At 30.8% G+C, this 16,835-nt stretch overlaps 1 protein-coding gene across 3 annotated transcripts in view; it reads right to left on the minus strand.

Moving 5' to 3' along the window:
- Positions 1–2,880: 2,880 nt before the first annotated feature.
- The window catches only part of mus81 (mus81 structure-specific endonuclease subunit), a 50,679-nt gene continuing 36,724 nt past the window's right edge, over positions 2,881–16,835 (minus strand). For all 3 annotated transcript variants that reach the window (XM_075371000.1, XM_075371001.1, XM_075371002.1), the window contains 3 exons: positions 14,380–14,592; positions 8,857–8,970; positions 2,881–4,083 (listed from right to left, as the gene is read on the minus strand). In XM_075371000.1, coding sequence (XP_075227115.1) covers positions 3,850–4,083; positions 8,857–8,970; positions 14,380–14,592 — 561 coding nt within the window. In that variant the 3' untranslated portion in view covers positions 2,881–3,849. The remainder of the gene's footprint in view (positions 4,084–8,856; positions 8,971–14,379; positions 14,593–16,835) is intronic.

Below are 16,835 nucleotides of genomic sequence, written 5' to 3' on the forward strand. Positions count from 1 at the left end.
AACCTGCAGTAGTGTATCTGAAGTTGTACATGTGAATATTTGAAGATTGGTTAAGTCATTGTTGAGTTACACTCAATTTATGACTCAAATTTTGTGGCTTGGAAAATCTCCAAAACTACTATATCAATTTCATTAAAATTCAGATATACTGTAGTAGCGTATCTGAAGTTGTGCACATGAAAATTTGTTGAAGTGTTATTGAGTCACATTCAAGTTAAGATCAAAAACATTTGAGCATGGCAGACAAGAAGTATGGTTCATTATGATGCTGCAAGTTAGAACATTGATGTTTCTTTATTTGCAGTATCTATTGTTAGCAATGTTAAACCAAATTAAATTAATGAAAAGTCAGTCTTCTTTTTTTCAAAAAGATTTTTGAAAAGTCAAAAATCTTGCAGTACTGTGCAAGATTTTTTTTTTTTAAATTTGAGTTGTATGGCATTTTTCTAAATTTTATAGATTCTTTATAAATTACAGCACAATGAGGTTCTCACACAATTCTACAGAAATGTACGAACTTATATATGATATAAAGGTTGCTAAGGTAATAAAAATCACTACTGATATTGTTGGTTTGTATGGCAGGAATTGAGTTAGTGAATTGATGTTCCAGAATAACCCAGTGTTAAGCATTGATTGTAAGGTAATTTTTTTAAATTATTATTATATGCTAATTTTATATATCTCTCTACAATTCTTTTTCTTTTAAAATTAAAATAATTTAAAAAATGCATCGTGAATTTAGTAAAACAATTAAAAAAAGCTTTAATAAAATTGTCAATGTTTATTTGTTACTTCTTACCAATTGTAGGCTATTATGTAAACCACTATTTTTAACACATAACCAAGCAGCAAGGGATAGTCACTAGTCAAGTAAAATATATATATATATTTTCCCACTTTAAATCAAACTGAAATTTAAAGTAAGTTTGTGAAAGATTTCTAGATAAAAGCAATAAAAAGTTATAAATTAAATTTTGATTAACAACCAAAAATAGAATTTATTTCAATAGTTTTACAAAATTTTACATTTTAAAAGTTCTATAAAACTTTTTCAATACTTACCAAACTAGAGGACTGAAATTTTTACTTGAACTTGAATATGACCTCATGCAGGTGAGAAAAATTCCAGTGTAATTTGTTATTCTTTATCTCCTACAAGAGATCTTCTATTTTACATAAACCAAACAAGTTTTCACGTGGTATATGCCCAACTTTTTACATCAATGTGGGCCCATTGGGTTTCATGTAAAATAATAAAACCACATTTTCAAGGTAACAAGGGTATATAAAAAGCATTCTGCTCTTTACAGTTAGTTTCCTGGCATGCACTTATAGTGCTAAATATACAGGTAAACTAACATATTTCACCTTCGTATATCATAAACAAGAAAAAATTATTAATGTTATGGTCTTAATATTCATCTGTACAGTAGTATTCCTACTTAAGGATTTACAAATTCATATCACTGCTACCAATAAAATACAAGTAATTTTTTACTTGGCCTTGTTAAAAAAAAATTATATATAAACACCAATTAACTCACAAAATCAGGGTTATCTTTTGGTCCTTAGATACAAAACTTTTCTTCCTTCTTTTAAACAACAGATATTACTTTTATTACAATAATATATCTAGCTAATAAAAAAAAACTGAAGGTAACCCAAACATCGAAACATGTCTTTTAATCATACATTCTGTTCAATATTCAATTTGGTGGTTAATTTATAAATGTAAACATCAATACAATAAGGTACTTCAAAGAAAATCCAATGTACAACTTTTCGTTAAATAAACATACTTCTGGAACTTTTCTGAAGGAAACATATTCATTAAAAAGATTTACACTACATTTTCTTTGAAGTGGTTTTATCATCGGCAACACTCAATTTTTTTTTTTTTTGGAGTAAGAAGGAAATTCCTGGTGCTCATTCTCATACTCCTTCATCTGCTTTTTCCACATGTGATAAAATCATTGAAATGCTTTCACTTTAAGTTCATTTCAGAAAAATTTAGCTGATTTGGAGTACGGTGGATGCATTAGGTCCATTTTAATCAGCATGGGTTGATTTTAGCACATTGTCATGTGGTAGTATCCATGCTTGTTTTCATTTTTTAGGAAATTCTTTTTTATTACATGTAGAAGGATATTTTTACAATTACTTGTTTATCTCCTGGAATCCATTCATGATGGATAATACATTGCAAATAATAATAAGAACTTTCAATTTAATGATATCTTTGGTCTTTTTAAAACAACATTTCATTCTGCATATAAGAAATCCTGTTCCATCTCTTTGATTATACTGTTCAAAATTTATTTAAATTCAACAAAAATGGAATAAGATCTCTTGCTAGTATCATATGATTTCTTCGTAATCTACAGACAACATTTTTTTAAACAGACATAGTGATTCCCAGATCAGAGTGGAAAACACAGAAACTTTCCTCAACAGACTACTTTTTATCCGCTTTGATAACACACTTAATGTTTTCATGGTGGATGGGGACATACTACAAACATAAATAACAATAAAATGATCCTTAAAGAAACATTTAGATCACTTATAAACATGTGCTTTTTCATTGCAAGTTTGACCATAAATGGTTTTCCAAGAATCATTTATCTGTGATTCTGAATTAGAATGCAAAATATATCATTTTAATGATACATTTTTTAACCTGCAATGATACTACAAATTTGTGATACTGTGATGTCATGAATACTGTCGGTTTATGAAAAAATAATTTTGTCATCAACATGATTATTTTCAAACAGAAGGTACTGATTCTGTTAAGATTTTGAAGTATAAACGAATTAAGATATAAAATGAAATATTACTGAAAATTATCAAAATAATAACAGGTAGTTATGAACTGTAACAAAATAGTTAATCTTTTATTTACAAACAGCTCCAATATAAAAGTACAAAATATACAAATCTGATACATACAAAGTTTATCTCTAATTTATTAATTCATGCAAAATGGCAAAAACTTTCAAGAGGAAATAATGGCAATAACTTTGTTGTTACTTTCCAATATTGCCTCTTGAACAAAAAATTTGTTCACAAACAATAAATTGTTCTTGAATTTATTGTTCTATTACAAATTATGTAACAATTTAATAATATATCACAAATGCACTTATGTTCTAAGAAAAAATGGATTTATACTTTACGAAACTGAATATTTTTAAAATACACTGATTAATTTCCCATAAGGTATATATGCAAATGTAAAAATAATTAAAACAATGAATCCCAAAAGCATTTAAAAAAGATTAAAATTAAATAAATTAATAAAGAAATAAATTACAATAAAACTAATGTATTGTTACTATTAACTCTTGCTTAATTTTTCAAAAGGCACATTGATTAAATTTAGCTATACTTACTTTCATTTTCTCACATTGTATCATGTGGGATTTATAGACAAAAACAAAGCTGTGTTGTACAATGATTAATTCCATGAATCTGTATGGAGAGCAGTTCACAAAAACAGAAATTAGTATTTTTGCAACAGAGATAACTATCGTATTAATGGAGTTTAGAGTTTATTTACAAAGATGTTCATAAGAAACGATTGGTAATTAAGAGATCTTGAATTGGGCAGGCAGGATGAAATCAAAGAAATTCATCAGGTACCAATGTGACATTTTTAGATTTGTTTATATCGATTACCAGCATTTTTCAAAATCTCATAAACAGCAACACTACTGTATTCAAATAAGGAATGTAAAACATTATATTCAACCTGACGAATTATATGATTTTACAAATATATGAGTTAACGCATTTGGATATTTCATTTAATTACTTATTAAGTTAAATTTATTGCATAAACTATCAATCTTTATTATATAAATCATGTATTGTTTTGCTAATAACTGAACCAATACAACGTCCTAATACACCAGGAGCTTTTAATTTGGCTAATAAGTTTTCACCACCTCCTTCTTGATATGCCTGAAAAAGGAGTCGTGGGCAAGGATATTTCTCAACAATTGTTTTCGCTTTGTCAAGTGACAAACCATGAAGCTGAAGCAAATGACGAACAAACATCTCACGGACAGTGAATTTCTGTAAGCAGGAAATTTTACGTACAGTACCAATAAATAGAAAATTCAAATAAAAAATAACAAAAGTGTATGCTTTCAAATTATTTTTATTATTCAATTTCTTTAGATAATTATTTTATAAATACGCAATAACTAATTAAATGATTTCTTTGCAAATCATAATTAAAAATACTTTTATTTTTTAATAAATTATGCAATACTCTTTCATTATGAAAACTAATAACCTTATCTTAACATTTAACCTTAGATGCGTTTTGCTGTACTATTACAGCAGTGAAGATTCAGTCCCATGTTGTTTTGACATAATAGCTTCACATATTGCTATCAGTCACTGCTGTGTAAAATGACTTAAACTCGATTTATTTAGTAATATAAGGGAATAGTATCATTCGGCTATAAAATGTTACTCATAGGCCTAATTTCTGTAACAACTGCTATGAGAAACTGCTGTTTTGAATGTTCCTTTACTATAGCCTGTTCCTCACACCATGCTGTCATCTTCCATTTTCTGCTGCATTGTTCAATGTTATAAAAACATCATGTTTACAGTTTTCTTTTCATAATGTAATTTATCTTGTTTTTTTTTTAATTTTGTGTTTATGTAACATTTTCTTTTTCCTAAAGTGGTTATAAAAACACTGTATTTATAATACAACTTTTCTTTATTTACAATTTTTTTTTTTTGTGAATTTGTATGCACTTGATTTGTTGTTTTCAATTTGTCTTTTAGGGATATTTTTTGTAAAAAGTAAACAGTTCATTCAAACATGACAGAAAATAGTACTTATGTGATTGATGAAGAGGTAGCAAGGTTATTAGATAACTAAGCATCAGACTCTGATTTCTCTGATGCTGAGGATGAATTTGGTAGTATAATGCATAATGGTTCTGGTGATGCAGTAGACCTACATGATGAAATTTTTAATAGAATGACTGATTTATTTTCTGGGAATGCATTACAAGTCACTAACAGTAATAACTTGGGATTTAAGTTTGTATAAGATGACAAGGGAAATATTGTTGTTGTTTGAGAGGGGATGGAAGATTATCAGAATAAGGCAGAAAATTTTACTGTTTGTAATGCTGGACCACAGATAGATTTCAATAGCATTTCTGAGACTTTTAAATTCTTTTTTGATGAGACTATTATAAATATGATTGTTCAAGAGACAAACAGATATACCAGCAAGAAAGAGTAAAGTTGGGTATGTTGTTCCCATTGTTTTCACGACAATGGAAATGAACTGGCTGTGGCAGTGATGATATATATCTACTAATATCTATGTTTATTCTCATGGGCATATCCAATAGACCAACTTTCAGATCCTATTTTTCAAAAAAACCACTATTGGAAAGCAGAATTTTTTCTTCAATCATATCATGTGACAAATATGAGTTGCTGCCAAAATTTCTTCATTTCAATGACTACACAACTAGAACATTGTGAACCAAAAAAATTATTGAAAAATTAGTTTTTCACCTTAAAAAATAAGCTTCAAGAAGCCTATATTCTATTGAAATATATCTGCATTGATGAATCTTTGCTTTTATGGAAAGGCTTGTTGTCTTTTTACCAGTATATGCCTAAGAAGGCAGCAAAGTTTGGCATGAAAACGTTTGAAGTTTGTGAATCAACAACTGGTTACATGTGGTTCTTCATTGTGTATACTGGGAAAGACATGGAGTTTGATTCAAATCTAATCTTTCATGGACTAATTAAAACTGAAAGTGTAGTCCTCACACTCGTAGAAAAACCTTTGGGTTAAAGGTTACACATTGTGGCTGGACAATTGGTACAACAGTCCTAATTTAGTCCATTTACTAAAGAGTAAAAATACAGATTGTGTTGGAACAATTAATCTGAGAAGAAAGAATATACCACACGAAATTAAAAAAATAAACGATTAGTGAAAAGTGAATTGTGTGCAACACATTCTGTTGATGTGTCCATCCTCATATGGCTGAAAAACAATCGTTTTTTTCAAACTAATCATTTCATTCATATCCACATACTACAATGTGGAGTTTGTAGAAAAGACTAACAAGCATACATAAGAAAATGAAGTGAAACCATCTACTGTTTTACATTATAACAAGTACATGGGTGGTGTAGATGTACGTGACCAACAGTTAGTGTTATCCTGTTGAATGCAAACGTGAGAATAAGAGGTACATAAAATTTTTTAAAATATTAAAATTTTAAATTCTTATATAGTTTGGAAGAAGAATCACTAACAGTAAATTATCTGTCATTCAGATTATCTTTAATCAGTGAACTTATTTAATAACACTAAAAACAAAAAACCCTGTTGTGGACGGCCAACAATCAAGCGTCCCCCATCCAGATTGACCGACGACATTTCCTAAAGAGAATTCCAGCTGTATGTAAAAAAGCCAATCCACAAAAGAGATGTGTTGTTTGCTATAAAAATGGTAAAAGGAAGGATCCTCCCTACTGGTAACCTAACTTGAAGCTGGCTTGTGCATAGATCCATGTTTTGAGATCTATCACACTAACAGAACCTTTTCAGCTAACTGTATACCTCCTTTTTTGGCTAAATATTTATTCTAGAATAAATATTTATTCAGTATTCTAGAATGTTTACTATTTAATTTTGAAATATTATACACATATCTTAAGTAGACATTAAAATAAAGTAAATTCAACTAACATACTCATTTCTGTACATTTAAAAAAAAAACATGCAGATAGGGGGTCACAGTTACCTGCATAACTAACACATTAAAGGATTAAAGTCCTATTTGAATTTAGTGTAACAAGACTGGTATAACAGACCTGAGTAATGGATTCCTATCAATTAAGAAGAAAATAGTAGAAAATATAATAATGGGAGGGAGGAATCCCATTATTATATGGGATTCCATTATATAATGGGACTAAAAGGAATCCTTTTAGTAAATCTAACAGGTCTGTTTAACAATCATTCTTTGTAATACTGCCCGCAACAGATGTTATTCAATGAAAAGGGGTTACTGGACCAAGGTAGGAATCTTACGGGAAAATGTGAGAACAGACAATCATTCTCATGCTCAATTCAAAAATGCTCAATTCCATTAAAATCATAAAAACAGAGAGCATTATTTCCACAATGGATTAAGACTGACATGCTTTCTTGAGGCGTGGAGATCCTTTGCCAATCTATTATATGATTGAACTTTTGTCTCAATGTCATAGCCATAAAACCAGCTTTCATCTCCCGTTATGATCCTTTGCATGAATGTTTCACTGTCATCAACTTGTTCAAGGAGTTGCCAGCAATTTTCCACTTAGTGTTATTTCTGCTCTTCAGTCATATCAAATGAGGAACAAACTTTGCTGCAACTCCATGTATGTTCAATTTTTCAGTCAAAATGTCATGGCATGATCTAATCGAGATGCTAACCCTTTCTGCAGGTTCTCTGATGGTGATTTGCATGCACCAGATTGTTGATTTTTCTGAATGTGTGTGTCAGCAGTTGTTAAAAGCCTTCTTGGTTGAGGGTCATCTTCAATTGAATGACGACCACTTTAAATTGTGAAAACCATTTGCAGCATTGCGTATGATCCAGAGCATCATCTCCGTAAGCTTGTTTCAAAACTTGAAAAGTTTCTGTGAAAGTTTTCCCCAGTTTCATGCAAAATTTTACATTGTATTGTTGCTCCCGAAAAACGCACATTGCAAAAATCACTACTAATATTTAAACAAAATGCACTCAAATAACAATAACACGTAAACTAAACACGATACCAACAATCCAAGAACATGTGGTTACAAAGGAGGTTATGCAGAACACAATGCTGCCAACCGTACATCATTAAACATCTATGTTGGCGTGTAATTAAAAAAAAGTGCTGTTATTTTTTAAACAGTCCTCGTATGTCTAACACCAAAGTTTTTGAAGATGATCTTCAAAAAAAAAGCCCATCAGGGCTACGTATGGAGGGGGTGGCGTGGCAACCAGAAACATCGCATGGTGGGTGTCTTCTTCTCCTTTGGTTCAGGATGCCTGCAGAACCACTGTTAGGTATTACTTTGGAGGATGACATGAAATGGTAATTTTGTAGCGTGTAAAAAATGCCATGCCTGACGTAATTCAAACCTGGGAGCTCTGGATGAAAGGCCAAGATGCTACCACTTGCAATATGGAGGCCAGCCAGATACTCCTGCACCTACTGTTTATTTAATTTTTTGTTAATTTTATATATATAAAAATCTGTTATTTTTTCCAATTTTATAAAATTAATTGAGTTAAAATATTAAAAGTAATTTCAGTTAGTCAAAATTTACAAAAGTCTTTGATGAACCTGTAAAAAAACACCACTTGGGAGCTGAATAATAATTAATCTTTGCAATTAAAAAAAACATAAATTTGGACATAAACATAAAAAACAAACATAAACAAAAAACATATTTTTTTATGTTTTTACATAAACATAAAATTTATGTTTTTTATGTAAAATACCTCTTTCCACAAAAACCTAACCTTAACTTTAACTGTAACCTTAACCCTAACCTCTCTCCACAGAATAGAATAAGTCTGATCAGTCTCAATAACTAACAAAACTGATAGCTAATTGACTGGAGTACTGACAGCATGGCATGGACTTTGGTCTTGTACAAGTCATTCACTGACCAAACCTTCTTTTTTCTGATATATTTATATGTGTGTTTTCCTGATCTTAATCATATCTATTATGGAGTTTTAAAGTATGAAAAAAATTGAAGTTGATCAAGTAATTGATCAGAATTATGAAAAAAAAACTTAAACTTACTTTCTTCTTGCTAGCATTTTTCATAACATCATTGAAAATCATCAACTCAAGAATTGCATTATTCCAACTGAATGGAGGCAGTAATTTAGTTTTACAACTAACTAACTTTTTACCCTGAAAAATCATAGAAAATAAACAATTTTTAGGAATGAATATCAGAGAGTAAAAAAAAACTATATATTGCGTTCTTGCACGCGCGCGCGCGCGTGTGTGTTTGTGTGTAAAATACAATTTTCATTGCATTTGTAAAATGCAATTCTGTGCTGGGTTCTCATGTACACTGGTATCCAGTGATAAAAATCCTACCAAATTCTTCTTGTGTAAAACGATAAAATGTCTATGATAACACATAGCCCATTTCCTTATAACTGAGTAAAAAAAAAATTATATTTTGGACAACTTAATGAGTGCCACTTCCAGCATTAACAACACTTTTCCAGAATTATAATTCTTGAATATGATTTTCAAATAGCATCACTTGCCATATTTTTGTCATACAGAAATATAAAATAAAACCAAAATAATAAGAATTTGGATCCACATTAAAAATATTATATAGTAAAGATACAAAAATGTAAAATGTTTTAGAATTCTATTCTTTTATAATATAAATTATAAAAAAAAAATTAATAGGTTTTACTGAATTCACTGAAAAGACATATGTTTATTATTACATTACAACTACTAATGCTCTTTTTTTGACTTCAATCAATCATGCAGAAAAGTTTCATTAACTCAAAAGAAATAAGATAAAATTAAATACTGTCTTCATAAAATTACTGTCTGGAATAAGCATTCTAACTTAAAGGTTTCAGAAGTTACTTGCAATCAATCAGAATGTCCAGGATTAAGCAAGTGTAGCATTTGACAAAGAGTGTTTTATTACTTCTTATAAATTATTATAACATACAAGGGTTGTCTGTAAAGTTTTGAGCCTAACATAGAAAGATGTATTTTTTCAGTCATAATTTTATTTTTCAACAAAGTCTCCTTTCAAATCTATACAATTTTTCCAGTGATGCTCTAATCTCTTTAACTCGTCCAAATAATAACTGGCATCTTTCTCCGCAAAATAGGTGTTTACGTATGTGATAACCTCCTTGTTTGATGAAAATCTCTCTCCTCCAAGCGAAACTTTAAGGTAAGGAAACAAGAAAAAGTTGCTAGGGGCCAGATCAGGTGAATACGGTGAGTGGTCAACCAATTCAAAGTGCAATTCATGAATTTTAACCAAGGCAACTGTCGAAGTGTGAGCAGGCACATTGTCCTTATGGAAAAGCACTTTCTGCTTCTTCAAATGTGGTTGTTTTTTTGCAATTTCTGCCTTCAGCATGTCAAGTAATGATGCGTAATAATGTCCTGTTTTTTTTTTACCTTTTTGAAGATAATCGATAAACAAAATTCCCTAATTATCAAAAAAAAAACAGTCACCGTCACCTTCCTGGCTGATGGAAGTGTCTTCGCCTTCTTCGGAACAAGTTTACCCTTTGCAGTTCACTGTTTTGACTGTTGTTTCATATCAAGAGTGTGGAAGTGGATCCATGTTTCATTTACAGTTATGAATCTATACAAAAAATCTGACTCGTTTTGCTTAAACTGCTCCAGCAGGGCCTTGGAAATGTTCATTCAAATGCGTTTTTGGTCCAAAGTGAGCAAACGTGGTACCCAACACATGAATAGCTTAAGCACAGCCAATTCTTCAGTTAATATATGATAAACATGTTCTTTCAATATGCCCATAGCCTCTGCTATGTCTAATCTTAATTCGTCGGTTGTCCAGCACCATTTGTTGAACTTTTTTGATGATATTGGTGGTGGTTGCAGTTTTTGGCCATCCCAAATGCTCATCATCAACCAAGCTGGTGTGACCATGTTTAAATTCAGCTACCCATCTTTTCACAGTGGCAAATGATAGGACAGAGTACCCGTAAGCAGCGTCCAACTCGGTTTTAAGTTATGTAGGCGTATTGCCTTTCAAGTGCTAGTATTTAATCACGGCACAATATTCAATTTTTTCCATTTTTACAAATATCTCATTCTCAAAACATTTTAGACAACCCTCATATATTTCTGATTTAAAATTTTTTCTCTTCAAGACTAATTTTCAAAAAAGAAAAATTACAAGATATAATTTACTAAATCTTCTAGTACGAGTAAATCACATAGAAAATCAAGATACTTGATAAGATAACACTGCCTCACAATAGATTAAACAACAATTAAAGTTTGCCAGTCTAATTAATACTTCAATTAAATTATTTCTTATTTTGTTCAATTAGTCTTTCTTGCTGCAGATGTTTCTCACATCCTCTCATTTGTGAACTGTTATAATTAGCAACTTCTTGTAATAAAATTACTGTATTATAAGAAATAAGACATTTCATAGGGAAACAAAAACTGAAAATTTCAAATATTGACAGTAATCAGTTTTATTGAAAAATACACATGCATTATTAAAATGGAAATGATAACAAATTTTTGATTATTGAATTATGATCTCAAATATGCATTTGCATACTTTTTATTATGAAAAATATGACAATTTTTTGGTGTAATAATGAAGAGAATCATAATAAAATTAATTTAACAGTAATAACATAATTTTTTTAACAGTAATTCATTTTTTGATAAAAATTATTGCCAACCTAAAAAATATATAAATTTTTTACATTTTGCCAATTTATACAGTGTATACAGCAACAGATCAGACAGAAATTATTTCAGATTGTTTTTAATATAATACTAACAGTAAAGCATTATATAAATTTAGATCATTGAAATTAAAATTCTTAATTCAACATTCTTTTTAATAAACTATAAGTAGTTTGATTAGTAATTATATCCTTGCCTACCTACAGATAATGCCTGCACCATGTACCAATCACAGTGTTAAAGTAGTGCGTCAATTATAATTTTTAATGTCTATGAAAAGTTCATAGAAACAGACAAAGAACATCAGTTATGATTCTTAAATTTAGAAATTACGGGAGGCAGACTTTAAATGTAATGCCTCAACTATTGATTTTGTTCTTTTTACAACCTCTAGAGAGGAGAAAGTGTCTCTGAATAAGCCACAGGTCAAAGCTCAAATTCTACCAAGGAAGCAGTGCTACATTACCCATTTCTGTCACAGCCTTGCAGAAAGGGTCAGTACAGAAATGGGCTCAATTTCCAAAGCACTTTTATCCAGGGAAGAAGAAACCAAAAACATAAAAAGGGCTGAGTGAAAGAAGGGACATTGAACCCAATGAGGACCTATAAGCTCCTCAAGAGAGCTGCATGAGTTAATGGTAAAAGGCCTGTGAAAATTAGAAGTACTCTATATTACGTAGATTAAGGTTTGTGTCTAAATTACCAAGATATTATTTCTAATTTCATAGAATTGCAAGCACATTAAAACTGTTCAACTATAAACAAAAAAACTATCAAACTTTTAAATGTTGCAATTTCTCCATACTCTTGAAAGTTGTTTTGCACAAGGGAAATGGGACTGTGTTGACAAGGGAATCTAACTGTGTTTATCTTGAAAAGCCTAAATTTTTTCAGAGAAACTACATCTCTGAAACAGCAAAATATATTGGTATGACCCTAATCAAAGACTAAACTATAGGTAGCAAAATTTGTTTTGATTAGTTAGACTATTTTGTGATATTAAGGATCAAAATAAGGCTATATAAGATGCACGACTAGTATTGTGTGACAAGAGTCCAATAAAAACAACTCTACTACGAGGGTGAATCAAATTTAAATGGTAATTTTGCTATTCTATGCAGCAAGCAGTTCCAAGCTGGATGGCGGAGTGAGGGAGTTAATGTTTGGTATGTTACAGAGGGGGAACCAGCTTGGTTAGCTCCTCTGCTCTGTTCTGTCATCAGTATAGCTATGAGTAAGCAAGAGGTTCAGTTGTCTGTTGCACAATGTATAAAGTATTTAACTAATGAAGGCATTAAACCTGTGGAAATTTTAACTCGTTTAAAGGCACATTTGGAGATTCTACACTTTCCCAGAACTGAGTGTATACATGGGCTAGACAATTTAAGGGTGGGCAAGAAAGTATAGAAAACGAAAGTCATGATCGACACCCAAGGTCAAGTTTCACAGCTGACAACATCTGTGCCGTTCAAGAACTTATCGAAGGTGATCGTCAATTCACTGTTGAAGAAATCATGTCAGAAGTGGGTATCAGCTATGAAGTGCTCAATCCATTTTTACTGATCATCTCAGCTTTAGAAAAATTTGTACTCAATGGGTTCCAAGGTTATTCACTGAAAATCAAAAACATGTTAGGTTGGAGACCTGTAAGAGACTTCTGAATCAATTTCGGCAAGAAGGAGATGATTTTTTGAAGCATCGTCACATGTAATGAGACATGGGTCCATCATTACACTCCAGTCAAAAATGGCAAAAAAGGAGTGGTGAAGGAAGGATGAGGGCTGCCCAGAGAAAACCAAAACTCGTCTGTCAGCCAGAAAAGTTATAGCAATGATTTTTTTAATCAAGGGAAGTTTTACTCGTTGATTTTCTCCACAATCAATGAACAGTGAATGCGGTTTACTACTGCCAGCTGCTAAAGTTAACAAGACCCGCCTACTGAAACAAAAAATGGGGGTTGCCCATCAGAGATGTCATCCTTCTCCAAGATAATACCAAATCACACATTGCGATTTTGACAAGGGATAAATTGGAAAAAATGCACTGGGAAATCCTCGACCACCCTCCCTACAGTCCAGATTTGTCCACCTGTGACTATTTTTTGTTTGCGCCCTTGAAAAAGTGGCTTGGAGAGGAACAATTTGAAAACAATGAAGATGTTGAGAAGGGTGTGCGCTTCTCAACATCTTCAAACTTTTTATGACTCCACTTGTTCTCAAACTTTTATGAACAAGGAATATTCAAGCTTCCAAATCGTTGGCAAAGATGTGTAGTTCGTGGAGACTATATAAAGAAATGATGAAGGTATGAATTGTGTATATTATTAATCAATATATTTATTTAAAAAAATATATCGTTTATATTTGATTCACCTTGTAAATACTACTGATAAGAATAGCTTTTTATTAATAACTCTACAGCAACATCCTTTTAGAACAAAAAGGATGTCTTGCTTGTTGAATTTAGTGTTTGCAGAACTACTGTGAATGCTGATATGTATTGTAAAATGTTAAAAAAATAATAATGTCTGGCCATAATCAGACAGTGGCATTGAATTTTCCAATTTCATTGAGAAATCTTCAGTCATCCACCCTACAGCACTGATTTACCTTCCATTGATTATTTTTTCTTTTCTTTACATTAAACAGTAGCTTGCATCATAAAGGTTTTACAATGATAATGATCATTTTTGAAAAATTTTTTCACAATAATCATTTTTGAAAAATGGCGTATAGTGTGGTTTAAATCACTGGCAGCAGAATTTTTTTAAGAGGAAATGAAGAAGTGAAACACTATGAAAGGACTACAGTCCTTACTTTAAAAACACATATTTGTAAATAAAAAAACAGTTTTAAATTAGTTGATACTTACAAAGAGTAACTTGCGAAACTGAATGTAGAGACCTACTAAATATTTTAGAGTACTGACAAAACTTGATGTATGTTTCACAATAAAACCATCAACAATTTGTGTATTACATACTGCTTGATTTAATGTTTTTAGTGATAATCCTGTATATGGACGCTTTCCAAGCCCTTCTACAATGTATATTCTCTGCATAACTGGCAAATTTTTCAACCTGAACTGTAAAAAAAACCTAATATTAATGTTAAAAACATTTACAAAGAATAATTACAACATATAAACTTATAAAATGTAAAACTATTAACATATCAAAATCAAACTTTGTTTTATTATTAACTGGTAATAAAATTTAATATTATTCTTACTTATTATTACTCACATGGTATTTATTATTATTATAATAATATCTATTTCCACCATGATATATAGATTAACATGCTCAACCTTTGGTAATCATCTTCAATCCCTTTTGTCCTATTACAGTAAATACAAAAAAAGTACTGCAAAAAGTAAAAAAAATTAAACCTGCAAATATTCATATTTTTCAATTTTTTGAGATGAAATAAATCCAAAAATATGAAACTCTCAGACGCAAACTTTTATGTGTTTGTAGGTACATATGGATTCTTCAGGAAGGAGTATTAGCAAAGATCTGTATTGAAGTTGGTGATCTGGAGACTGATTCTATTCAATTCTTTAATAAATTGAATGATAGAATAGCGAATTACGAGGTCTGAGTTAAGAAAATAACCAAACTTTATTTTTTTAATCTTTATTATTAATTTTACAGATTATTGGTCCTTGTTCCCTTCAAAGTACTCCCCTCCCCACCCTTATTCACACACTTTTCTTAGCGGTGTTTCCACATTGTGAAGCAGTCCTGGATAGCGTCATTTGAAATGGTCTTAAGGTCTGTGATGAATTTTCTTTAATGTCATCAACAGTCTCAAAACAGTGTCCTTCCATCACTGATTTTAATTTCGGGGAAAAAATCGCAAGGAGTGAGGTCTGGCAAGAAGGGAGGCTGATGGAGGACAGTCATCTGATTTTTGGCACAAAACTGACAAAGCTGAGCCTGTGGGCGCATTGATGAGATGAAGGAACCATGAGTTGTCACACTACAACTCTGTTCTCTTTTTGCAGATTTTGTAAAACACCTTGATAGTACACACGGTTCACTGTTTCACATTGAGGCAAAAATTCAAAATGGACAATTCCATTAAAATAAAAAAAAACACAGAGTATCACTTTTAATTGGATCAAGACTGACATGCTTTCTTGGGGGCGTGGAGATACTTTGTCAATGGATTGTGATGATTGAACTTTTGTCTCAATATTGTAGCTCTAAACCCGGCTTTCATCTCCTATTATGAGATTGTCATTGACTTGTTCAAGAAATTGCCAACAAACATCCACTTAATGTTCCTTCTGCTGTTCAGTCATCAAATGAGATACAAACTTTGCTGCAACTTGATGCATGTTCAGTTTTTCAGTTAAAATGTCATGGAGTGATCCAATCGAGATGTTAACCTCTTCTGCAAGTTCTCTGACAGTTGACTGGCAATTAGCATGCACCAGATTGTTGATTTTCTAAACACAGGTGTCATCATTTGAAATCGAAGACCTTCCTGGTCGAGGGTCATCTTCAATTGGTTGACAACCACTTTTAAATCATGAAAACCATTCGTAACATTGTGTACGACCCAGAGCATCATCCTCTATAAACTTTTTTCAGAGTTAAAACATTTCTGTGAAATTTTTTCCCAGATTCATGCAAAATTTTACTTGTACTATTGCTCCTGAAAATCGCACATTGCAAAATTTCAAGTAACAATTAAGCACATTGCACTCAATTAACAATAACACGAAAACTAAACGAGCTATCAATAATCCAAGAACCCCATATTGAAATAAACAGGAAATAATGAAAAGTTGATGTGATTTTAGCTTAAAAAATAATCGCAGAAATTTTTCTAATAAAAACACTTTCATCACTACACAAATAAGTAATAAATGTTATTTTTATTACTTTTTTCTAGATATGGCACTGTTAGGGAGGGCAGTTTTTAATCCAAAATCGTTGATTTTACATTTAATAGGTTAATATTTTATTACTTTTAATAGATTACATCAATAGGATTAAAACATTTTTTATTACTTTATCTAAATAAAATGCTATCATTAGCAGTTTTAAACCTTTAAAAAGGGTAAGGGAATATAATTTTAAAAAATTATTCAAATTAAGTCACAATATTGTCATATGAAGTATTTTAACTATATTTTATGATATTTTTGGTCAGAATCCAAATATCACAGGATTGAATTCATGCAGATTAAAATTTTTAAGCTCTAAGCAAACACTGGAAAAAAATTAGAAATATTTCTATCAACTTCTTTATCAAGTAGAAGGAAAAGTAAAAATTTCCAAACAGTATCAATCGTACTAAATATAATTTTCTTAA

This window comes from Lycorma delicatula, chromosome 7 (genome assembly GCF_047948215.1).
Source record: "Lycorma delicatula isolate Av1 chromosome 7, ASM4794821v1, whole genome shotgun sequence".
Classification (NCBI taxonomy): Eukaryota; Metazoa; Arthropoda; class Insecta; order Hemiptera; family Fulgoridae; genus Lycorma; species Lycorma delicatula.